The sequence below is a fragment of the Rhinolophus ferrumequinum genome, chromosome 5 (genome assembly GCF_004115265.2).
Source record: "Rhinolophus ferrumequinum isolate MPI-CBG mRhiFer1 chromosome 5, mRhiFer1_v1.p, whole genome shotgun sequence".
NCBI lineage: Eukaryota > Metazoa > Chordata > Mammalia > Chiroptera > Rhinolophidae > Rhinolophus > Rhinolophus ferrumequinum.
Window position 1 is genome coordinate 67095015 of NC_046288.1, and position 27385 is coordinate 67122399.

General features: G+C 34.6%; 1 protein-coding gene across 9 annotated transcripts in view; it reads right to left on the bottom strand.

Moving 5' to 3' along the window:
• PCDH7 (protocadherin 7) overlaps window positions 1-27385 on the bottom strand; it is a 401378-nt gene that overhangs the window by 331189 nt on the left and 42804 nt on the right. The window contains exon 2 of one of the 9 annotated variants that reach the window (XM_033105876.1): window positions 4030-5814. The exons of the other annotated variants lie outside the window; for them this stretch is intronic. Within the exon in view, the coding sequence (XP_032961767.1) occupies window positions 5737-5814 (78 nt within the window). The 3' untranslated portion in view covers window positions 4030-5736. Of the gene's footprint in view, window positions 1-4029; window positions 5815-27385 lie in introns of those variants that run through there. 9 annotated transcript variants of the gene reach the window in all.

The window sequence follows — 27385 nt, forward strand, 5'->3', positions numbered from 1 at the left end:
GGCTGAGTGTCACATCACAGGATATGGAGAATAGGAGGGCTTGGCATTCCCCCTTCTGTGACATACCTTTTATTTTGCTTTTCGACAGTGACGTGGAGTTTATTTTGGCCCGTGAACATCTCAGTCAGCAACCACTACAGTCTATTCACATGTCAATTATACAAGCAACAATAAGAAAATTGGTAACTGCCAGCGTTTACTGAGTTCTGGCTATGTGCCACGCACACACAGCCTGGGTAAACCTCATTCAATAATAACGACTAATTGATGAGGTATATATTGCTATTAACTTCATAGTACATATGAAGAAATGGAAGCAGAGAGATATAACTGGTCCAGAGGTCACTCAATTTGTAAGTGTATGCCAAACAGTCTGAATTCCAGACAGTGTACTCTTAACCACTGTGACATTCTGTCACTTAGCACATAGAATTGTAATAATTAGCCTGCACCGCTGGAATTCCCATTAGTTTGTGAGCTCTCTCTGTTCAAAGAATGCAGCTGCCATTTTCCTCAGTCCACCCAGATTCCAGCAGCGAGGTTAATTTAAATATATATATATATGTATACACACACACACACACACACACACACACACACACACACACACACACACAAATAGTACATATGTATAGCAATGTATTTTAAGCCTGCAAAGTAAGTAAGTTAGAGAAGACTTTTCCTTCTTCCATGTGTGTAGTATTTAAAGGAGGCCTTCTCTCAGAGTCCATCTTAGTCCAACACTTCTGTGCACAAGAACTGCTGAATACCTTTCAGGTCTAGTTCATGAATGCTGTATCTGCCTCATTCAGGTTAAAAGATGTGTGATCCAAGGAACCACAACATTTATCTTTGCACCCTCAAATAGTTCCAGAACCTAACTTACACCCCCATCTATATGTAATAGGGTTTGGCATGAAAGCCAGATGGCCCACCTGTTGAGTGCACCCTCCCAAACCAGAGTGGCGGGACTCAAAGTGCAGCTCTACCTCCGGCTAGTTCTGTACCTTTGCAAAATTACAATTCTCTGTGCCTCATTTTCCACATCTGTAAAATGGGTGTCATGCCAATAATAGTGTCTGCCTTATAAGATTGGTATAAATATTAATTAGAGTAATTAATGTTATCTGAACAGAGTTGACTCTCGATAACTTAAGTTTAAAAAGTTATCAAATAAATATTAAAATCAATTTAACTAAATTGTATTTACCAAAACAGAAAGTAGAATAATAGCATTCAAGAAGAAGAAGAAGGAGAAAGGGAGGGGGGGTGAGGAGGAGCGGGAAGATGTGGAAGAGAAGAAGAAGAAGAGGCAGAGGAAGAAGAGAAAGAAGAAGGAGGAGAAGGAGGAGGAGGAGAAAGAGAAGGAGGAAAAGGAGAACTAAAACCAAAAGCAAGTATTGTAATCCTCATTATATATATTTTTATTTTATTATATTTTTAGTGCATTTTTTACCAATGTAAATTCAATTTGATGATGGATTCTTGCGTGTGTAGTAAAATTGGTACAAATGATTACATATATATAGATATATATGTATATCTATATATAGATATATTTTAGGTATAAAACATTATAATTGGATATTGAAAGTCTAGTCACCATGATAACTGGATTTTGAACATAACTTTTCAATTTGTAATTCTCATTCACAGTTGCTCCACTAATCTATATGGTTGTCCCCCCCTTATCCGCAGTTCTGTTTTCCAAGGTTTCATTTATCCATGGTCAACTGTGGTCTGAAAATATTAAATGGAAAATTCTAGAAATAAACAATTCATAAGTTTTAAATAACATGCCGTTCTTCGTAGTGTGATGAAATCTCACACTATCTTGCTTGGTCCCTCTTTGGACGTAAATTATCCCTTTGTCCAGTATCCATACTGTAAATGCTACCCTCTTGTCAGTCCCTTGGTAGCCAACTTAGTACGAGAGAGAGAGAGAGAAAACATTCGCATAACTTTTATTAGACTGTATTGTTATAATTGTTCTATTTTTATCACAGTGTATTATTATAATTGCTGTATTTTATTATTAGTTATCATAGTTAAGCTCTTACTATGCTAAGTGCCTAGTTTATAAATTAAATTTTACCACTGATTTGTGATATCTAAGGAAAAAACAAAGTATATATAAGGGTTCGTACTAAGCAAGGTCTCATGCATCCACTACTGGTGATCTTGGAATGTATTCTCTGCAAAGAAAGTGGGGCGCTACTGTATAGCCATTTCACTTGAGCCAAGTGCAATCTTCCATTGTTTTTTTTTTTTTTTTTCCAAATGGGTGGAGGCAAGAGGTGAAGGTAGAAGTTTTCTTTACAGATAGTGGGGCATGGGAGAGGCTTGGTAGGTGGAAATCTGCAGTTCTGCCATCTAAATTTCTAATCTTGTAAAATAAAGAATATACTGACAAAATTAAATTTATGATCTAGATCAGTTCCATAAATGGTCAGAAGTTTGCTTAAATGAAAAAAAGTTTGGTGTGACCAATTCTCTGAATAAGGATCCCTGAAGATTACCCAGGCCACCTTTGTGATATTGAAGGTAACACTATTTTGCAAGTCAGAATGCTGCAATGACAAAACAAAAATTGACAAAATATATTTGCTTTCACTTGGCTTCCTACTGTTTCTCTGACCTCTCCCAGTTGGAGTACTAGCAGGAAACTAAAATAAAAGTACTGTTTTTCTGTGTGAGGCATTTTGCTACTCAACATTAATCGTGAGATTATAACAGTTGCAAGACTCCTCTGCCTGTTGCTTCTTCTAGGAAGAGAATTACTATTAGATGAAAGAGCCCACAGCAATAAACATCAGGGGTTAGTGTTTCCTTCTCTGAACCCTACCCGCTGATCCAGAAATGCCTTTGAAGTCACAGAGACCTTGATGTGCTGATCATCTTTGGGGGATAAAGAGCACAAAAAACTGGTTCCCGCACTTTAATATTCTGCCATGATGTATTAAACTCCCGTGCAGAACAAAAAGGTTTCCTCTGTTACAAATTGAGTGTTTTTGTACTTGGGTGATCCTTGGCTCAATTAACTTAGAGGGACCTATTGATCCCAGAACATGGTTATTTATCCTTCAATACATATTCCATTAAGTCAGACTAAGGATGGAATAGTAATAATTGTAAATTCCTATTTTCTCTTGGTCGTAGGGCATGCATTGACTTTGGGTTAATTTACGTTGAAAACAGCATGGGATTCTTTTTTTTTTTTTTTAAGATTTTTATTGGGGAAGGGGAACAGGCCTTTGTTGGGGAACAGTGTATAGTTCCAGGACTTTTTCCAAGTCAAGTTGTTGTCCTTTCAATCTTAGTTGTGGAGGGCGCTGTCCAGCTCCAGGTCCAGTTGCCATTGTTAGTTGCAGGGGGCGCAGCCGACCACCCCTTGCGGGAGTTGAGGAGTCAAACTGGTAACCTTGTGGTTGAGAACCTGCGCTCCAACCAACTGAGCCATCTGGCACTGGCCCATGTGAGAATCAAACCAGCAACCTTCAGCATTAGGAGCAGGGAGCTCCAACCACCTGAGCCACCTGGCCGGCCCAGGATTCTCTTAATACTAATAATAATCAGTATTGATTATTACTATGATCTGTGTTAAGTATCACACTGTAATATTTCAATGTTATCAAATCCTTAGAAGAATTAAAATAATCTTAAAATCGATAGTGCAGTCCAAACCTATCATTTATGCATGAGAAACCTGAGCACCTGAGAACACAAACATTTTATCTGTCAGGTCTGGCTGTTTATTGGAAGAGCAAAGTTTAACATCAAGACTCCTGGTTCAGTTCAGGGTGCTTTCCTTCATCTTTCAGACTTTTTCTCTTAAGTGGCTAAGCGCTCTTCACTCTCAAATTGTATAGATGTGGAAAATATATTATAAAAGGTAGCAACATGTACATATTTTATGTCCCATTTTTTCCAGAGACTATTAAAATATGAATTCTAGGCATTTTATATTATTTTTTATTATTTTTGTCACAAAAAAATATTCAATACAATAGAATTATACTGTTTGTAGGCTTATAATTTAGCATAATAGCATAAAGACAAAAATCCCTGTAATAGATAGTGGATCAACTTCAATTGATTGTCACATAGAAAGAAGAGGTAAAAATTTCAACTATAAAGTTAATCAGCAAGATAAAGAGAAATGAATACAAATACCAGAGAACAATAGTTTCAAAATCATTATGGCACATGGTGACTACAAAAAATATGTTGATCTGTTTTAAATATTCACTATCTTATCTATGTTAATTTATGATTATGTATATAATTTTGGTTGAAGTAAAAAAACAAAACAAACACAAACACACACACACACACACACACACACACACACAACCATGTAACTTATTGGTAGATTAAAAAAGTATAGCTAGAACACAAGTATTTCCTGGATCTACTTTATAAGCCCATCCATGATTCACATCCTGTTACTGAGTGAAGTAGCCTGAAGGAGTATAATAGGACTTCCCAACTGTCTTCAAATTGATTTCACAGGATCATACTCTCATTATTTTCAGACATTGGCACCATCTTAATATAAATGGCTCAAATGCAATACATATTATATTTTATTGGAGAGCCTTTGCAGTAGTCATTCTATTTTGGAATTGCTTCCTTTGTATATAGTAATCTTTAATAATGATCATAACACATATGAATAGCTTTAAGACAGTTTACCTCTTTATATTCTAGGTAACAAACCAAAGTGCAAATGTCAATCATTAAATTTTACCTCCTTCCACTTAAATACCCACACACAAATGCATACACATACACTCAAACCCATACAAAAATTAAACTTTATAATGATACAGTATCTTCAATTGAGCAAATGACTATAATGCAAAGAGGTACTTCCTGCATGCAATTCATCCTTAATAAAAGAAAAAGTCCTCTTCTGCATAAATGCATAAGACCACATATTTAAAGGCCAGTTTCCTACTGATATAATGGCCATACATTTCTCAAACACTTATGGGATTACCCCAAATTCAATTGGAAATTGTGTAAAATATATTGCAATCTATCTTCCGCTTTTACACCATGATAAATTATGTTTCAACAAGCATCAGAATAACTTAAATATTATTTTTTTCTCATTGTCCACTAGTTTCTCACTTTCCCTGACTGGCAGTATTTCTTCTCAGCGCCTTATTTTATAGCATCGAATAGTCTAATTTTCTCGGAGTTCGGTCCAGAGGTATACATTTCCATTTTCTTTGTTGATCTAGCACAGGCTCAGGTGATCTCTATATAATGAATCCAATTAGTTCAAGCAAGGCAAATGAAAGCACATCTATACTAAACCTCCACTCTTAACTATAAACAGTAACGGGATACATGTTTCCTCTCTTTGCTTGAGTCCATTCAAGTGCAAACCGAAGAAAAAGGATTTCCTGTTCTTCTTTTCATACTCCTGAGTATGGTGATATCTGATTCTGCTTTTCCACAGTAATTGATAAGATTGCAAAACCTCTCTCACATCCCTCCTTTATTCCATATTGAAAACTTGATTTTTTCCCCCAGTTGTTCGCAAAGTATAGTTTGATTCCTTTTTTGCAGAGATTTTTGTTGTAAAGCAAGTTTGTTTTCTTCAAAATCAGAGCTTCATTTTAATCAGCTAGTGGTCCTGCCCCTTAGGAATCGATTTCTTTTTACAGAAGACAAATCCAAGTCTATTAGGATCCAACACATTGAGTTGGAACATTACATGTTATTTCACTTACGAGCACATACATTCATTTTACACGATTCCTCAATGTGGCCAGAGGGGTTCGTGGTCTGCACTGTATCCACCTATAAAAAATACAAAAATATATGTCTGCTTTACAGGGATGTGAGTAGGGTTTTGCTAGCCTAGTTCCAAAGCTTGGATGCACATCTTGGTGGATAGTATTCTTTCCTTCTTTAAAGATGTATTTGCAATGGCCATAACCTCCTGCAGAAATCAGAGAGACCTACAAGTTCTCCCTACAATTAACAAGCCCAGGGCATCTAAATCATTAATGCTGGCTAATCGCAGGAATGCTATCTCTGACAAGAGATATTTGCATGGTAAAAGAAACATTGAATTAGTTCTGGTTCAGGTTTCCAGCTTTTCGAGGCTGTGAAATGTCACCAGGAGAGGGGTTGGGGGGAAGGAGAGTTGTTGCTTTTGTTCATACTACAAATACAAATAAGAGTGAAATGGTAATTGTGTTGTCACGGCTTTTAAAACATACAAATCTCTTAAGATCTCAGGGATGTGAGCTTGACCTGAAAGTTCATTCCCTTCAAAGAAGCTCTCTAATCTCCAAATGCAATCATTAGATAGCTCCGGATCTCTTTCTAGAAATCTTAGCAATTTACATGCTATCAACAAATGGCCTGCTGATCTCTGGTCAAGTATAAATTACTCTCCCCTTCAAAGTCATGACCATAAAAGGGCTATGTTTTCCAACTTTGTAACAAGCTTGCACAAGTTAAAGTGAAGATAATACTCTTTCAAAATGTTTTTTTGGTGCTAATGTCATCTTTAAATAATTTTAAACATGTACTTCTCTTGAGCCTAACCAATAGGCTGATTTCTGCTATGAGTGCCAGGAAGTACACAGAGTATTGTTTTCCAGTTTGATGGTGCAACTGATGTAAGTAAAACCTTCAGTAAGTTTGAATATTGCCAACAAGATAATAAATCACTTCCACAGAATAAAAATGCTTCCATTCCCTCACAAAAGTACTTATCTTTAATGATTAGAATCAGAAAAATGTTCCACCTAATTTCCAATGTAACAATGCATCAGCACATGAGAATCAGTTAGAAAAGAGTAAATGATTTTTCACTGAATAATTGAGCAATTCATTTTTGAAAGTAAACGGTGTATAAAAAAAGTAATTTTTAATTTTAAAGTTGTTTATGTTGAAGAGCATAAAATATTTTAAAATTGCTGTAACCACAGATTATCAATACTAGCTGTATAAATTTAAGCAGTCTTAATTTTTCAATTAATTTTTATATGTTCTCTACCAGTTCTAAAACTTATCCTAACTTGGGATGTTCTGGCCAATTACACAAGTGGTATACGTTGAACCAAGGCATCTATGGGAAGTGAATCTTCATGATTTAAATTGTAATTTTAAGACGACCGTAGTTTATCTTATTTTACACAAATTATATCACTGCACATTTCATTTCAAAACTGCTTCTACACAGGTGAAAACTACATTTTTGAAAGTTTCAGATATTGTTTATTATTCCCAAACCAACTCCAATGTCGCCATAATGCATACCAAGACTCCATTAGGTCTTCCTGTTGCATACTCTTACTACCATGTTTCCCCAAAAATAAGACCTAGCCGGACAATTGGCTCTAATGCATCTTTTGGAACAAAAGTTAATATAAGACCCAGTATTATATTATATTACATTACATTACATTACATTATATTATATTATATAAGAGCAGGTCTTATATTATCGTAAAATAAGACCAGGTCTTATATTAATTTTTGCTCCAAAAAACGCATTAGAGCTGATTGTACGGCATTTTCGGGGAAGCACGGTATCTATGATATGTCACCACAGCATTAATAAACTGTTTAACTATTTTTGTGAAATTATTCATTTAATTCTCACATCCTATCCAAGGCTAGCTCTGTGAGGGCAATTTCACATCCACTCTGTTTATTGGTTCATTCTTGGTGTTGGCACATAGCTAGCCCTCAATGAAATTGGTTTAATGAATGAACACATGTTTGGGAACAGCTAATTAAGGAAATCACTTACTTGTCACATCATAGTATCACTTTTATCTAATTTTAATATTTTGAAATCATGTGGTTGTCTTTGACTTTCTATTATTTGTCATGTAATAGATTATAGAATAGACCTTTTTTGAATGGCTGTAAATGCTCTTTATTTTGCTAGCATATTATTTTTCTCTCTAATTGCTTCTTAAATTTAGTCCGTCCATCTAAAACTTCACTAATCTTCCCTTTTTAATCCTTCCCATACAATAATCACTTTCTTCTTTCCTTAAAGGAAAAATACTATGTAAAATTTTCTGCAAGGTTTTCAATAAATGAATAAACAAGTAAAACAATTTTAAGAAACATAGAAAATCGGATGTGTCAAAATGTTTCCTTTTCTATTTTCAAAACCTGACATACTTTTAAATTAAAAGCATACACAAGAAATAGAATGCATTTAAGTAATAAAGTCACCATACTGCCCTGTAGCATAATGAAATCCTCTTATTAAATTGTTATTGAGGAACAGAACTAACTCTGATTTCATAAATTAACTATGTAGAAGCAGGTTTCAAGTTTTTGTGGTTTTAAGCTTTGATGCACTGAATAAATGGATCTGTGCACTAATATTCACCTGTCATTAAAGCCAAGAAAAATGGATTCTTCCCTTACCATTAAAGATTAATATTTAAAAACAAAAGTACCTCGAGTCCATAAAGAACTACTTAGGAATCACCATTCTGAAAACTATAGTTAGTGAGGGTCAGGGTAGAAATGGATGTTACCAGGATGTGCTTGTTTTGATTTGAATCAGCTAATTAAAATAGCCCTGGAAGCAATTTTCAGATCACTGCCACGGAGGAGATAGACTCTACTAAATCATCAGACCAAACCAATCTTTCAGTCAGGTCCAATTCAATTGAAGTTGGATAGACACAGCCTTTGTCTTTTCCTTTCAACCTTTTTCCTCAATTTGTTCTATCACCCAGGCAACAAGTCAGAGAGAGAGAGAGAGAGAGAGAGAGAGGACCAAGTAATTCTTGGAACATTTTTTACGAGGCCATCTACATATAGTTTTTGTGGTTCCCATTTCCTAAACAAAGGGATTGGAATCAGCTGGGAATTCAATTCATGAAAATCATAAGTAAAATGTTAATTTATAAAAGCTATGGTTTTTTCCAGACCTCCCTGGCCAACAATTGAGCAGTAGGAGAAAGAAAGCTAAGTATGCAGAGAACAGGAACAGAATTCAGGTTCAGGTGCAAGAATATATTGCATACTCACACATAGGTACATACACGTTCTTAATAATACTGAACAAACTTCAGAACCATAAACAAGGAAATACGAGATAGTTTGAAAGAAATATATGTCTATTTTTCTACTTATTTCTATTAGGCATGCTTCAAAACTAAACCATGCACCTAGGTAATTGGTTTAGATTAAGTATCTGTTGAATGTGTTTGCATATAATTGGCAGTATGTAAAAGATTCTATGAATATTCATTATGTTTTCCTTGACTGACGTTCAAATCTAGGGGAAAGTAAAAGGTATCCAATAAAAAGCAGAGTCTATTCCATGACATAGAAAACCAAATTGGCGTTAGTTTCCACAATCGAGGAACAGGAAATTGATATTCATATTTTAGAGCATAAATGAATTAACACGGACTCAACTGGGGCAGAGGCACCTATCAATGCTGGAAGAACTTGATCTGCTTATATAAAGTCACTCAGAAAAGTGGTAGAGTCAGGGCTTCAAACCAAGGCTTTTGGCTCCAAATCAAATCATTTTTCCTCTCTATTATGTTTGCTCATAATTATTTGTAAATCTAACTTTAAATCTTTGAAAAACATCAGCTGAATTATACATGCAAATGTCTCCATTTTTGCCATGGTTTGAGGAATAATAAGCAAACTTATGCAAGTTTCCCAAACCATTATAAATGAATGTGTTAAGAAGAATTTATAGAAGCCTATTGTTTATCATACCCAGGAATCTATAGCTATAATAATTAAATTAATGAAAACATAGGAAGCAGCTTTAAAGTACCTGGAAGTTGTCTAAATCGCAAAAAAATAAAAAAAATAAAAAAATAAAGTAACAAATAACACATAGTCTATCCAAACAAAGAAAGGGAAGTCTATAACTATGTGTGAGAGTGCATGTGTGCACACACGTGCATGTGCACACACACACACACATACACACGCACACACAGAAGCCATGAAGCCATTCATTACCACTATTTGAACTGTACTCTTATGAAGAGACTTTTAGATTGTGAGTCAACCACTGAATGGGCCATGGAAGGAAAACGGGTTAGATAATATCATACCAATTCCTCATCATAGGCACTTTGCCCTGACTTCAGAATACAAATGATTTGGGCCCTACCAAAAGAACGCCTAAGGTTGCGCAGCCAAGTGATCAATATTTATTGGCTGATTGGCCGTTAGGATCATGGGAACTCAGAGTTAGAAAGAATGCCAAAGGTTCTAGAGTCCAATCCTGTGAGTCTCTTTGCAGGAGGCATGGGAGGAAATACAAAGCAGCATAAAGCACAGTCCTAGTTCTGAGGAAACTTAATTACTTATCTCTTAAAGAGATATACACATATATACATACAAACAGATTACTAACCTTGGGGAGAAAAAGATAACAGCCAATAGGAAAACTATGAGAGCTCCAAAGAGTGAGAAGAGGCTATGGTGAGGGCAGTAGCAGGAGGCTCATTGTCTAATTGAACTTCAGATGACCTTAAAAGATGGGTAAACTTGAGATTTACGGAAATAAGGGAACACTGCATTCCCAGAAAATGCAAAGTTGTGAAGAAGATATGAAGTGAGGTCAGAAGGCAGTGAGTGATTTCCCTGCCTAAACCAGAGATTTCTGTAATTCCACTCAACTCCATCATGAGCTCTTTTCTCCACATTGTCTATTCAGCTCAAGTCTACATATAAAAGGAAGCAGTGTAATAATTAAAAAAAAAAAAGTCTTTCCTGAACATCTTCAATTAGAAATACACAAATCATGTTAACTGTCAAAAGCCTGATTATGCAATTAAAACAACTTATTTCTTAAAACTAATGTAAATAACCCTTTGAGCATTCCTCCTCTAGAACAGCCTGTTCTTGAATGTGAAATTTTGTATATCTTCATTCATAATTTTATGTTTTTTGTTTTTCTTTTAAAGAAACACTCTAAATCAAGGAGGGATACAGATCAATCCAAATAGACTGCTATGCACTATACAAGCAAAAACATTAACATGGATCCCAGCTCCACAGGTCCAATGACATTTGGCCAAAGTTGAACATTCGTGCATTTCTATTCTAAAAGCTCATAATAAAAATGTAAAATGATGTAAACTTGAGCTATGATAATTATCCTTTACAGACCATAATATTGGCCAACTTTGGAAACAAAAAACCATGCTGTCTAGTATTTATGTGCTGAAGCAATAAGCTTCCTGAGAGAAACCAGGGCCTAGATGTTAATGAGAAGATGAAGTAAACAACAAACTCAGCTCTTCTTAAATGCTACTGAAATTGCAATCATGTGCCTGAAAAATTGAGCACTACTTGGGGAGCCTTAAAACCCACAGAGGGAAGTATAAAGCAGTCAAAGTGTTTCCAGGTGATGGATAAACTCACAAAGAATTTGATCCACTAACAAGGAAATTATATAAATGTCCGAGGAATTAACTGAGTCTTGAGAAAGTAAATGTGACATTAGACAAAATCCAACCAACCAGTTTCCTGCTTATGAAAGATATATTAAAAGTGTAAGAACTGGCATAGTGATTATGTGGCCTCTCAGTTAATAATGCATGAATTTCTAAGTCAAATATAATTATCTTTTAATATGATTTGTGGTTGACCAGCTTCAAAAATCTCTGCATTCTGATCATTAAAAATTTCTAGAAATGTTTTCGTAAATGATATTGTAAATACTAAGTGCCACTGACTTAAAGATTGATATGAGCTCATTAAAATATTGAATTTTAGTACAAAGGCATTACATTAATAACTCAGGTGGAAATATAATTGCAGGAATGAGGAAGGCACCTGGAATCATCCTCTACCAAATTACTCATTTTACCAGTGATAACACTGAGGTCCAGAGAGGTGACAAAATGTATTCAATACAACACTGCCGACCTAGGATTAAAACTAATGTCCTCACACCCAATTCAGTGGTTTATTTCCATTTAAATTATGGGAACTACATCTCAAAGCAATGGAAGATTTGGGAATGAGATTACTTAAATAAGGACAGAGTATCTTTAATTCCAGGACATTCCAGTTGTGAAATGCAGGGAAGGTATACAAGTTACACAGACATCCTTTTAATTTATAGGGGAGTTTGTATTAATAATATCAGTGGGCTCATCAAAAAGAACCAATGGCAAAGAATAGAGCAAATATATTAAATTCCAAAACAAGATTCTTTGTAATAAAAATGCTTCTGCATGGACTAAATTTGCAGAATTTTTTATTTATTTTTATATTTTTGTGAAGAATTATTTGTAAAATCATAAGAAATTAATAGAAACCACTTTAAACCAAGCTTTTTTATAGCTTAACTTCAATTTTTTGTGGGGGGTGGGGCGTGATTCCAATCAATATTATGTAGAACTTTTTCAATATGCCCTGCAGAAAAGAACTGTAAATCTTACAATTTAAAATAGGTTACAAGTCTGAAGGTGCTTAATCAAAAAGCAATATAGTGTGCTTAACAGAGAAAAAAAAGATTATTTGCTTCTCTTTTGCTCCTTTGTCTTATAAGTGCAGTGTGATGTATTAGTTTAATTAAAGTCTACCAAATTATCATAAGGATTTTATGTGCTGCAAATAATTAGCTTTTTGTTCTTCTGCTTACTTTTTGTTAATGGAAGCAGAACGTTTTTTCATGATGCTTAGTATAAGATACTAGAAAACTACAGGAAGGAAAGATGTACTGAGGTGCCTAATTGAAGGGACCTTTGTCACCTTGGACATAAAATAATATTAAGTCTGCACTAATGCAATGAAAGTAAGTCAATGTTTCCAAAGACTTAAGAGGATAGGTAATATTATGGCTCAGAGCCAAATCACACAAAGAGTCCTACCACACATAAACATGAAAATCCTATTAATATGAAAAGCTGATAGACCCTAAAATGAAGTAAAATATATACATAGATCATGTTATAAGATGTTTTTAAATGTAGACCACAATGAATCAATTTTATGCATAGGATAGATTTAGGTGATAATCCAAATAAAGTATATTTCCAGATATCTTTTTGATCAGAAACAAATTGAGCACAAAAGTGAACAGAGAATTAATAAATGTAGTATATAAAATTTAAGTTTTTTCAGAAAGTAACAGTACTAACATAACCACTCTTGCCAAAGGTGAGTTGGAACAAATTATAATGAAAATGTACAATCACGTACAAGACACTGCCATCTAACTGTAGTATTAAAAAAGCCAAGAATAACCTGTGATCATGAAATCAGGTTACTGATTATGTTGTGGAAGCTGAAAGACAGAAATGACCAGTGATTTTCTTACAGTATAATTCCTAAACTGCATTTCAGAATATGTATAAGACAAGTGCTAATCAGCAATGTTCCTTTTGTTTAAAAAAAAGAAAAGTGACCACAACTCATTTACCACTATCCTGAAGAAACATAAACTATGCGTTACAGACTTCCTGAAATGTTTGATCTCTTGTTTCATCCTCTGTTTTACTTTTTTAAATTTCTACTTCCATTATTCACCTCATAATACTTAAGAGTTTTCAACTACTAAAAATAACTTAACATTCTATTGAGTGTTTAGGAGACCTCAGGCTAATTTACATATTTGTAGGAAGTAGATACTATCATTAACCCCATGTAACAAAGGGACTCAGGAACTGAGAAATTAACTTGCTCCAAATCACAGTTTTAAAAAATGGTAACATTAGAATTTTAAACCCAGGAAGTCTCACCCCAGTGCTTGTAGTCTTTACACTCCACAACCTCTCCAAATAGTGATAAACTTGTTCTTAAAAGGAGTTTTTGTTAAACTTGCTATACCTTTTCAAATATACTCAACAACATTTTTCAGGTAAAGAACATTATTGGGTTTTTAATTAATCCATAAAAAGTTTAGCATTTAATCTTAGGTTTATTAAATCTCGTTTTCTCTCTCTCTCTCTCTCTCTCTCTCTCTCTCTCTCTCTCTCTCTCTCTCTCTCTCTCTCTCACACACACACACACACACACACACACACAAACCAAAATAATAATTATATCATTGCATCTCTGAAGAACGTCCAATATGAGTACATAATGATATACTCAGGTGGTGTTAAGCCTGTATGTTTTCCTCTCTTCTTAAAGGAACCACTAATTCTTGTGAAATCCCATGACCTCAAAATGTGCCAAACTAATAATTAAGCCAAGGAAATGATAGTCTTCCCAATCTAAGATACATTTTGAAAGATAATCTTCTCATTGGTTGTCTCTGAAAAAACACTCCTAGAAGGAGTGCTTCCTCAGTGAGTGCACATGCATATTTTGAACACATATACTCGATTTACTCCATTTGTTTTAAGCCAAAGAGTGAAAGGGAATCTTTGACAAAACTGTCATCTTTAAAACATGGTGATATTTCATTTTCCCCTTCTGCACTATTGAGATTGCCTGGAACTGAAATGCTTCCAGCGGCTCCTGTGCCCAATTTTTCAAAGCTGTCACTTCCTAGCAAATCTGCTTAAGCAAAATACTTATGTTCTTAGAAAACAGAACAAACATATATTATCAAATACATTCCATTCTTCTTTGCAGGTCAAAGTCTTATTAAAGAATGGGAACTTGGAAGAACATGTGGAAATGAATTAAAAGATGAGTATGATGGATTGGTTTAAGTCAATGAATCTGGTGCACCTCTGATTAGTTTCCAAAGATACACTTGGACGTAGCTCAGTGGAGTTTTCCACACAATAATCATATAATCAAAACATTATTTTCAATGCTTTTGATAAAGGTCATTAAATGGAAAAAGAACAAAATGGAAAAAGAGGAAAACGGGACATTGAAAGATGATCATGGTTACTCTTCCTCAGTTCATGTGTATAGCGGCTATTATAATGTACTTGTCAACATCCTACAGTCCCAGAGGGTAACAAAAAATTGCTAAGCATTACCCTTGGAGACCTCTGGCCTTTCTGAATTGTGAGCATCATAACTCATATTCTGTAATACCTGCCCAAGTGAAAGCACGACAGAAACAAAATGCAAAATAATGATTACAAGAATGGTGTGAAAGACAACACTTCAGTTTTTACCAAGCAACTTCCAAAAGTGAGAAGAAATATGTTTTGAAAAGATTCAGTCGTATTGACTTGAAATATTACTCAATAGTCTTAACAAAGAGTATACTTGCTGGGTACACATATACACACATACTCTAAATTGTGTGTGTGTGTGTGTGTGTGTGTATACACATATATATATATGCATACATATATAGATAGATATAGATATATAGAGAGATATATGCCCACCCATATATATACACATATGTACATATAAATATGTATGTATAGATAAATACTCATAGGTAGTTATATATATTGGGTTGGTGTTAAAGTAATCACAGTTTTTACAGTTATTTTTAATTGTTGTGAACCACAATTACTTTTGCATCAACCTAATATTTATCACATAGGTAACTTCTTGTTTTCTTGTATGCATAATTACACAATTCTGGCTTAATCTTTCCAAGTTAATACAATGAAAATTACCTAAGACTTACAATGCAGCAAAAATTACCTAAGACTTCCACTACTTTAAAAAGCTAGTCATGTCTCAGCAAAAGTTAAGACTGCTTATGGTGTACTATCTGAAACCCAATTCTCTCTCGGCACTTTAACACTAGATCTGTCACCCTTTAACACCACAAAATCAATACCTTGGAATGTCATGGTTCTCTGATGGCCCACAAAGTCAAGGCATGATCAATTTCAACTTCCTTACTAGACAGAAATAGACTTAGACAAATAAAAAAGCTTTCATTTAAGTTAAATTCAATAAAACAAAGGAATAAAGGAGAGTCCAAGTTGTTAGAATTCAGTCTAATAAATGTACACTTGAATTTAGATCCATTTTTAAATCCAACTAAATTGCACACCCACTTAAAAGGTTTGTATCAGAAAGTAAAACAAGGCAGAACTTATTCCAACCCCCAGATTAAGAAATACTATCAACTAATATATGTGTTTGTGTGTGTGTGTGTGTGTGTGTGTGTGTGTGTGTGTGTGTCCTTCATTGTGTTAGTTAATAAGCAGTAGAGAAAGGATGGTGTTTGAGCTCTTTCTCATGTATCCTAGAAAACAGGATAATTTTGGCTTCACTGCTCAGTAAGAGCAGGAATCTTCTCTTCTCCTCATACGCTGTATATCCTATACCTAGAACAGTCCATGACACAGAGTTAAACCCTTAATAAATATTGGATTCGTGTATGAAAATCAATGTATGCAATCAATATAATCAATATAATCTGGTACATAAACCCTAATGAGGGCAAAAGCTGCTTCTTTCTTGTTCACTGCAGTATCCCTGGCTGCTATGGTGCCTAGCACGGAGCAGGCACTCAATAAACATCTGCTGATTTGAATGATTAGAGAATGCCTCCTATTTTACTAGTTAATTTCTACCTCCCTGTGGAATTCAAATTACAGAGTGGTGATTTCAGGAGGATTTTTTGTTTGTTTGTTTTGTTTTTCTGTAATAAACACTTTATATATCAGTGGTTTTATTTTGCTCCTAAATTTTGACATAAAGAAACACAAAGACTTATAACTTAGTAATGCTTAGAAATAGCCTGGCCAGAGAGTCAGGAGACATGAAGTATAGTTGAAGTTCACTCACTTGCTATGTAACTTTGCCTTTCAAAACTTTTCTGGTCTTATGTATAAAACGTAAAGAAGAAACGAGAGAGAACAAAAAATGGTTTCTAGGTATCTTCTTGGAAATATGTAGGTATATACCCTTCTGGGTGTGTGTGAAGATATGGATTCAAATGAAATCAAGGAGAGGGGCTCTACAGATCAGAAAAAAATCTGGAAAGCAACCTTACTAAGAGAATTGAAAGAAAATGGAGGCACTCTCTTGAACAAAGAAAATGCTGAATATGACTAAGTGAGGCAAACCAATGTGGAAGGACTTACAGACATATGGTACCAATGCCTGAGTGACTACTTCCAGTTCCACTAAAGCAAAGAATAGGTTGGCGCTCTCATTCCCTTGTCTTCCTATGCCATCAAGTATAAAAATAAAAATCTAGCTTTCTCCTAGGGGAAGCCTTGTTACAAAGTTCTGGCCAGGAAGATAAAGAAAACAAGTCCTTGTAGAGGAAATCCTTCCCAGGATAGAGCGGAAATGGGATCAAAGGAAGTGTTTCCTTTCCTTTTTGCAACTCTTCCTTCTCCCCATCTGAAACGAGGACAGAGTGGCAGGACAGACACCAACCTGGGGATATGAGAAGGAAAACCCAAACTAAAGATGGTGCAAGAGAAGGATAGCAGCACCATGGTTCCTCAGTGAAACTTGCTCACTGATGATTTCTTAAATCTTGTTATAAGGGAAAAATGAACCCCTCATTTAATCATAGTGAATTTATTACTTGCAGCTACATGCATTCTTTTTTTTAATTAAAATGTATTGGGGTGACAATGGTCAACAAAACTACATAGGTTTCAAGTGTATATTTCTACAATACATCATCTATATATTGCATTATGTGTTCACGACCCAGAGTCAGTTCTCCTTCCATCACCATATATTTGACCCCCTTTACCCTCTTCTACCATCCCACTACACACATTCTTAAGTGATACATTTGCTAAGGCAAAACCAGAGAGTAGGATTAACAAAACAAGCATAAGAATATGTGCTTTTATATATATATATATATATATATATATATATATATATATATGCACTTATATATATGTATATATGTATATATATATTTATCTAAGAATATATATATTAATAGATATCTAAGAATATATATATATATATATACACACACACACACACACACACACACACACACGTTTGGTTTTATCACTGAAACATTTATCAAGTTGGTTATAGAAAATCTGGTTCTATGAAATCTTTATAAGAAAAGGCCACATATAATTCCCTTCTGTTTATATAATTTTATTAATCGCTATGATTTTATGATAAAATTTCATAAACAATTTTATAAAACAAACGGTATATAGAATTCAGAACAGAAAATAGTTTCCTGTTTATTTATGATTCCTAATGGTGCAATCATTAAAGGAAACATGAGATAAATGAAAATCCTGAAATTACAAGATATTTTCTTGAAAATTTAAACCTGAGTGTCTTCCTGCAAAATAAAAAGAAAGAAAATCACATTTATATATACAATTATCCACTTTTCTCTCTTGTGAACATCAAATGGATTTTAGGTGGCAAGAAAATAGAACTGACCAAATTCTAAACCTTCCCTATTTAGTGAATGCTAGGATCCTCTGAGTACATCATGGTACACAGATACTCGAATTAAAGTGTGGGTTTTCTGAAGGTGTGTACAACTAAATTGCTAAATGCTTTTGGATGGAGTCCCAGAATGCAAGGACTTAGGTGTAAGGTCTTTTATTTTATTTTGTTGAAAATGAAGAAAAACTCCTGGGTTTCACTATAATACTAGTTTAACAATGGTCATTTTTCCGATTAAACTGACATATAAATATAGTCGGTTTATGTAACTAAGAGAAAATTATAAATTTGCTCAAAATAAGAAGTACAGTTTAATTATGAAACATCCAGAAGTATTTCCAACAGATGACAATAAATAGAGCAAATGACACACGTGTCCTGTTTAAGACATTAGGTACCTTATTTTATCAATACTAGCTTCCAGGGGAAAGAAATTTTATGCCATGATTTTCCAGAACAGAAAAGACCCATATTTAATGTGTTTACACTTAAACTGTCACAGCTCAGATCTAAGCCACCTGCTCACTGGTGGGTTTGCTGGGAAAAAAAAAAAAAAATAGTGATATAAGTTGGTCTATAAGCTTACACCTTACATAATCACTTTAATAATAGGTCTTGAAGTGTATACTGACTTTTTTTTTTTAAAGACAAATGAAAGGCAAACTCTTCCCTTCCACCCCCTCAAAATTTGGTTCTTTGTATAATTTCAGCACTAACGAATGGGATCTGGTGATAATTATTAAATAAACCTTTTGTCCAATTTTCCAGCTTTTCAATGAGCAAGTTGCATTTCCTGCCTATGTATATAATAGGATTTTTTTTTATAACTTTAATTTTACTTCTACGCTAGAAGAGTAGTTAGCATGATGTAGACACTCAGTTTCCATGGATGAATGAATCTGCAGAGGATTCGTGCTATCACTATCACTGAGAGCTCTATTCCCACCTGAGTTTCATATTTCTCTGTCCATTTACTTCACCCCAAACGGTTCCTGTAACAAACACATTGGGTAGTGGGGCTATGACACTCAGCACCATTTCTTACTGTTAAAAAGCAGGAAGTCTTAAACAAATTTCAAACCACAATCTCATAACTAAGGAGATCTGCCAAAATACCTGAAAGCGGATCATGATTTATTTCTTGAAAGGAAAGAAAACCTGATGGACTATTTCAAAAAAAAGACAACTGGGAACTTCATGCATTAGCAGTATCCGTGGGATCTACCTTTAGAACAGATGTTCCTTGTTTGAAAACAGAGCATGAAATGATGTTAATCTATGAGTGCAGGAAGCTGTTCATGGCTCTCTAGTCAGAGCATGGTGTACTCGAATCATCCACCCTTTTATTTCTCAATTCAGAATACCCACCAAGCCTGCTCCAGCAGCCAATATAAGTACAATACTCTAAAACCCAATGGGTGTTTTGCCAAGTACAGAGCCAGCACAATTGGATACATCAGACAATGTTAGCTGCATGATCAAGAATATCTCTGAAAAGGCCAATTAATAGTACAAAGCAAAGATAATCAAACTTCAGGTATAGAAAAGCCCTTTATAGACTGAAAAAATATCACCTATGTAATCTACCCCGGACTTTGCAATATGGCTCAACAGAATACTAACCATCAAAGCTATCCAAATTAATTCCTGCTGAAAAGTAAAAGCTGAATGAAAAGTGTCCTCTTGGCTAAAGAGAATTATGTAAGATAAAAGTGAAATGGAGGTGGGGAATGCCATTATATATTTAAGTAATCTCATTTTGCTATCATTTAAACATTAAAGCAAACACAACTTGCAACATTGTATATCTCAACGGATTAAGATCCTCAAAATGGGACGGACAAAATATAAAAGAACCCTATCAAGCACAACAGAGTGAGTGTATCTTAAAACAGAACATCTCAAAGCTAAGAATCATCAAGTAATACTAATAACAGGCACCAACTAAAGGGAAAACACACCCATGAAGAATTTTATATTGAGTAGAGAGACCTGGGAAGGCAAGTCTTAAAGCCAAATTGAGGCTTATCAAACAAATATATGCATGCCAGACAAGCAGCGAAAAAAGCCACGAAAGAGCATCAACACAGATGGAAACGAGATAGCTGACTTGCAGGAAACCATGCGGAGTGACAGCTCGGCAGTATCTCCACACCTGATCTGGCATCAGAGCCCATGGGGGCTGTGCTGCAGCCAAGTCAGAGGGGTCCGTAGGCAGATGTGGCTCAGCACTAGAAGCTGTGGGCAGGAAATCCGTGTGCCTCCAAGCCTGCAACTCTGCAAATGTGGTCTCAAAAAGTATATGTAAAACTAAAAACTCACTACTGGACTCATTGATACTTCACTCTTATAATGAACTATTAACAAATTATAATTCATTCAATGTGGGGAAAACTTATCAGAAAGGAAATGTCTACCAATGATCGCTGTGAAAACATTTATTTGCCCCTGATCCGTGCTGCTCACCAGATTCAATTATTTTAAATAATGTATGGTAGTGGAAACAAAATCATTGCTAATCAATATTAGATTGATTAAGTTGGGAAAAACAATCTACATTTTTTAAAGCTACCTGAAATGATCTTTACTAACTAAGCTTGACTTGCTTCCCCACACTTAAGAAATTCAGTTTAAAGTGATGCTTTATTTTGATTTATTTTTACGGCAAATATCAACACCTGTTGGTCCACATTGTTTGTGTTGCTAAATACATGTGCCTCTAAGAGAGGTTTCTAGCTGATTTTAAAGATACATGGGAAAGAGCAGAATAACAGAAATTGAATATCAAGTCATGGGTAAGATAGAAAGTGTGTGTGTGTGTGTGTGTGTGTGTGTGTGTGTTACCAGCATAGGGTTTAATAAATTCATGGACATCATAAACAGCAAAACAGTGTTTATAAAGAAGTTTTATCTTCCTTGAAAACTTCCTACTCTGAAAGTTTCACTCAGTTACAATACACACTGAGCCCAATTTCCTGCTTTAGCATGACTGAATTGCAGGGAGTTAATCTCTGATTCAGGCTGACTCAGGTCTTCCTGTTCATATCTCCTTTGCAAATGGAGCTTCCTGGGGAAGCTGGAAAGGAACCAAATGTTTCACAGCTGAGGCTGTTCACCTCCTTTTGGTGACATAATTTTATCCATTTTTAAAAGTTTGGATAGCTCCAGTATTAAGTAAATTAAAGTTCAAGCTGTAAACATAGTACTTGTAATACCCTGTAAACTTAGTAAATGTATACCCAATTGTGAAATTAAATGATTTATTCAGAGATCGAATATGATACAATAGCCAGAGCTTTAAAAGCTCATCAATTAATTGATGCATGATATTAGATTTACTGTAATGGCAACCACACATTTACATGTACTAAGAATATTTTGCCTAAAAATAGAGTGAACACTATTTTTTTATTATTATTATTATTATTATTATTATTATTATTTTGTCTAGGATTCTGATTCTGAGTATCATATTGTTCAGGTACAATGATGATTAAAAGATTATTAAACAACCTTCTCCAATGAAGCAGAAGTGGATATCATTTTCAACTGATAAAACCATCTAAGAATGGAGGAGGGAGGTGAATTACCCAAATTGAAATTTTGCCAGCTCCTTAAATGGTTTTAGTGCAATAGGGTTTGAATTTTCCTTTCTGTTGATGTTTATTTCAATAGATAGGCAATAAGAAGATTTTTCTGAGAAGTTTAATTCTCTCAAGTTTCCAGTTCAATGTTCTAAGTTACTAGATAAATACCAAATTCTTTCTTACTAGTAAGATCTGATTTTGCTGTTTTACTTAAATTCTAAAACCCTTTTTCATTCAGTACCTCTGGGAGACTAAGGGTTTCCTGATTGTTGGCAGAGCTAATAAGGATTGGTTGCCCCAATGAAAGGAAGATTTTCATCAGAGGCCGAGTTTTTATGAACAAACCTGCACAGTTCTTGTTACTATCTCTCTCCCTTTTAAAAATGTACTTTGGACTTCTGCTAGCAAAAGGTCTCAGATTGGCTAGAATATCTAATAGACATTTCCCTGTGCTGTGAAGTTGCCCATTCAGTGTTTTCTCAGAGGCAAGTTTACCACTTGATAAATCATTAGCATAGCTTCCTGTAGCATTGAAGTTTTCCCTAGGGGTCCCTACTAACTAAGGAATAATCACCCATGCTATTATTTAGCTCTTGAGTTCCGATTAGATCATAGTTTAAAGTGGATGACTGCAGACAGCTACTTCTTACCTGACAACAGAGTGAATAAACACTCCATATTCAGGCAATAAAATCTATCTTTCCTTTAAACAAATCCATACTTTGCTATTGTATCATTCAATGTGAAACCGTGCTGAGTTTAGCTGTTCAGAGAAAAAACACTAATAAGGTTTCAGGGGCCACATGTTATTTCTATGAGACTTGGTACTGGTTAAATTATTTACATCCCACTACTAATTTTAAAACTTAATGTGTCACTACAACAATGCATCAAACGCAGGTTTATGCCAATAATAATGTATCATAAGTCAAACCCACCCAATGAACATTTAAAAATAATTTAACTCAGTACTTGAGAATATTAAACATTTTTATACATATTTCTTTCCCACTTGTAAATCTATCTTTTAAAATATTTTTGATAGCACATTTTCTATGTGTTTGTAATTGAAATAAAATTGCGTCGATTAATTCTAAACTATTGCAATTTGAAGAGAATGTGATGAAAATGGCAGTAACTATAACACAAGTAAATACAACATAATACTCTAGAAAATCCATTTTTGATATTTTTTAATAAAAATATTACTAATACAGAAGAGATTTTCTTATATAAATGGGCCATTGTTTTACTAGTTTACATAAAAATATAATTTATCCTCTTCGTTTGAGATTTTATATAATACAATACTTCTATAAATAACACATTATTATATAATATTTATAAATACATCAGTATCTCAGTTGAGTGGAAAATGTTTTTTCCCTCCACAAACTAATGTGGTTATCATAAAATTAAAATTCTTAATCATGTATTATTGTCATTTGGCACATCACAAGTCTTCTTAGGTCAAATCACTTCCCAAGTGAAAAAGAAAGGAAACAAAAGTAACAAAAACTCAATTTTTAATTGCCTATTTTAAAATCGTATATGAATATCCTCTCAGATTTCTGAGAACTGTAATACAAGATCTAACTTATAACACACAGTAACATTTTATAATTAAGGGAGCCTGTTCATAAGAATCAGTTTATCCTTTTTTGTACACGTAGAGGGAAAGATCCCACTGGTACGAAGTCCCCAGCCACTCTTTCCTGTGACGTCTTTTCCAAGCCCACCAGTGACTCTTAACAGGCGTCATTTGGTTCCCTTCTCTGTCTCAGGGGAGGTTAGCTCCTCCTCACTCCCTCCCAATTATAAATATGCAGGTTAGATAATTGACCCACCCCTTTGACTGACATATTTTCTAAATGGAACCGACTACTTCTAGTAAACCACTAACAACAGGTGGGAGAGGAAGAGCCGATTAATCAACCTGAAGTCATTATTCACTCAAATCCTTTGATACCTTCTTCAACTCTCTCAACTACTAAAACACCCCACCCTCTTACCCACCTGTACACCTTATACTCATAGGAGAACACAGTGAAGGGTTTACAAATTGCATAGAATTTGCAAATAAAATACATGCGCATACGTACGTATTTAAATTTATTCCCACCCCCTTGGAAATCTAGATTTTTAAATTAGATCCTCAGATTGAAACAATTGTAAAATCTAGAAAATACAGTTGTGAAACTAAATTAAAGAAAAATTTATCCCCTTGGTCCATTTGTTCATTCCAATATCTCAACTAGAAGTACAACAGATGCCTGTCAAAGTGCAAAATCAGAAAGAGAAGAACCCTAGATGGAAAATTCTAAAGTTACCTAAAGTTTCCAGAATTGACCAGGGCCTAAAGATACCTTTCAGAATATAAAAACACAAAGCAAACAAACAAAAGCAAAAACAAAATACATTCCAGAATGTTAAGAAGGATAAGGAAATATCTCAGTGAGGAGAATGCATAGCCTTTACTCCAGGCCAGAGGATATGTATGATCACTGTATATAAAGCCATCAGATGCCATTTATAAGAGGCCTTTTTGCTCTCAAAGGTGACGTGGCAAAATGGGATTTGTATATCAAGGTAGGAGGGCTTTTCAAGTTGGTTATCTGGTAATGTGACTTTAAGTTTATCATCCCAGGTAGCTTTCAAGAACAATGTGCAGGAAATGAGACACCTTAATGCATAAATTCCACATTACTTTCCTTCTTACTTGGACTCAAGTACTTAAATCCACTCTAAGTGCCTGCAGATCCTACTCCCCTTTCCCTTAAGTGACCTCTTCTTAATTACAAAGGAAATTCTCCAAGCAGATCATATATGCAAGAATACAAATGAAAGAAAATACCAAACATTCAATCACGTAACTTGTGTGCATTTAAGTACAATCAGGAATGTAGTCTTCGTTCAGCTCATAAAACAATAAAGATTTGGTGAAACCTCATGTCAGTATTTTAAGGTTAACAGATTTCATTTGCACACTTCATTTCTTTCGAAGTCATATAAAGATTTAGCAGGAATATTTACTTTTATGTCTTTGAAAACTGCAGTCAATAAATAAGTGGGCATTGTTGCATAGATAAACAGGTTAATGTAAATTATAAATTATAAACACGTTATGATACTAAATTCTTAAATCATTCCTTAAAATTAGATACAAGGATGTCTGATTGATGGTCATAAAAATTAAATCTATATGGTGACACACCTATTAAACACAAATTTAACTATTTTGGTTAGAAATTTTCTAAAATGTGTTGCATACTAACCTGAATTCTTAAAGGACACATAAAGACTCCATGACACTAACTATGCTACCTAAATTAGTGTCATCTGACATCAGTGAAGTATGTGTGGCTTGACTTTATGATAAAGATTTTCTCTTAGAAACAGATGTTTTTCTTACTTTTAAGTTTTATTTACTATGGATATCAACATACGTATGTGGCGCTAATGCCCGTTCATTTGGATTCTTAAATCATTCTTTAAGAATGATTTGCTTTAACCAAGTGTGGGGACAGAGCCCCAAAAAGCAGTTTCCAGGCTCTCGGCCTCACATAGAAAGGTGCTGGCTCAGGTAGTAAATGGCCGTCGACTGTGATCAAATGGCCATCAGCTGTGGCTAGTTGGCCGTCAGCTGTAACCAGTGAGCCATTAGCCATGAATATAACTGCCGTGGCTATGCTAGCAGAAAAATGGGGGCTAGCAAGAAGATGGTGGCTGAGTCTGCAAGCGGCACAGTGAGGGTTGAGAATTGTGTTGCTCCTGGTTCCTGTGTCTCCAACCCAGCTGCCAGTGAGAGTATAGTGGTATGACTCCCCTACCTATGGTTCCGTGGGTGTTCCTTTTTGGCCTCACCATGTCCTGCGTTCTTATGTGGGGAGTGGGAGCAGAGACCCCGCAGGATACCCCGCATGACACCCTGCATGACACATGGCGAAGTCGGCAGGATCCCCTACACGACACCAAGTTAAGAGAGGAAAATAAATAAGCATACTTGGTACAATCATGGATTAAATAAGAAAAAGCAGATAATGAGTGAGGACTTAGAAGTGAATTCTGTGAGATTTCCCAGATTCATTTGGTAGCACCTTTTTGCAGTTTCTCGGTGCTCCTTTTTTGCTTGTTTCTAAGTTTCATTTTAATTTGAAATAGTAAAAGTTATGCAGTGAATTAAGGATTAAAATGTGTAAATTTATCAAAATGAGAGTATTTATAGTTAAGCAAGAAACTTAGATACCAAATGACAAGGATATGAGCAGCATAATCTTCTTTTTTCCCTTTCCAAATGGCAGCTTAGGATATTGAGACCCTATTTCATCATCAGTGAAAAGGGATTTGAGAAATACTGGGATCAAAAGAAAAAAAAAAAAAAACCTGATCCTAAAATCCCAGGCTAACAGAGCACTCTGGGATTATATTTCCTGCTTCTGACTAGACAGCTATACCCACGAGGTAACTGCTGTACTTGATGTAACACTGAGATTTACTGACTTGGTAATGAATGTAGCCTAACATCAAGAGAAGTCTCTAAGCCTCCATGTTTATCTTATATATGGGTAGATGACTGTATATCAACAATTTAAGAGAGCCCTTGATATTGAAAATAATTTATACTGAATTGTCTACATATGACAGATCTCCACGGTGAATCATCCAGAAAAAAAATTTAACTCTAGTTTGACTTTCTCTGAAACAGTATGTTTCTAAGAAATCTTACTCATTGGCAAATCACTATATGCTTACGATTAGAAAAGAAAGATTTTAAAATAATACTGTACACCCATTTTAGGCCAAATATAATGTATTTAAATTGCTGTTTGCCATTTATCTATGCCCTTCTCATTAAGGGGAGTAATCAAGTTTGACATATTATGATTGTATGTAGCGTTATCTTAATACACATAAATACAGATCCAGTAAGTCAATTCTACTTATAATGACTAAGAGAAACAACACATTTGTTTGATTTTGTGTTTACTTTAATTCCACATTTTACAACTGACTTTATATTTTCAAAGCACTAGCTGCCTTAATCTGAAAATCTAATGCAATCTAGTCCAACATAGTAATAATAGAAGACTAATGTTTTCCATTTAAAGTAATATTTTCTTTGGTTTTTGAAAGTCCTCAAGGGGTAAACTATTTTAATTTAATAGCTGCAATTGATCTTCAAATTTCAGCAATATTAAAAGCAAATGGAGTTCTTTTTCTCTAATCAACCAAGTTTGAACTAAAATAAATGAAGATGTTCATATCATGAGTTCAAGAAGCACAGCAAAAGAAGGGTAAATCGCTTTTGACAAATGACCTTCTTTGAACAAATGATGATAGGATTAGAGTCTTTCCCTTGAAAATCTGAGCTCATATAGTTTCATTTTACATTGATCCAGCTTATTCGTTCGTTCATTCGTTCATTCATTCATATATTAAAGATAATGAATAATCATTAGTAAATATCCTATATATATTATTGGTTATAATATTTCCTATTCTCATAGGAAAAAAACACAAATCTTAAGATATATAAA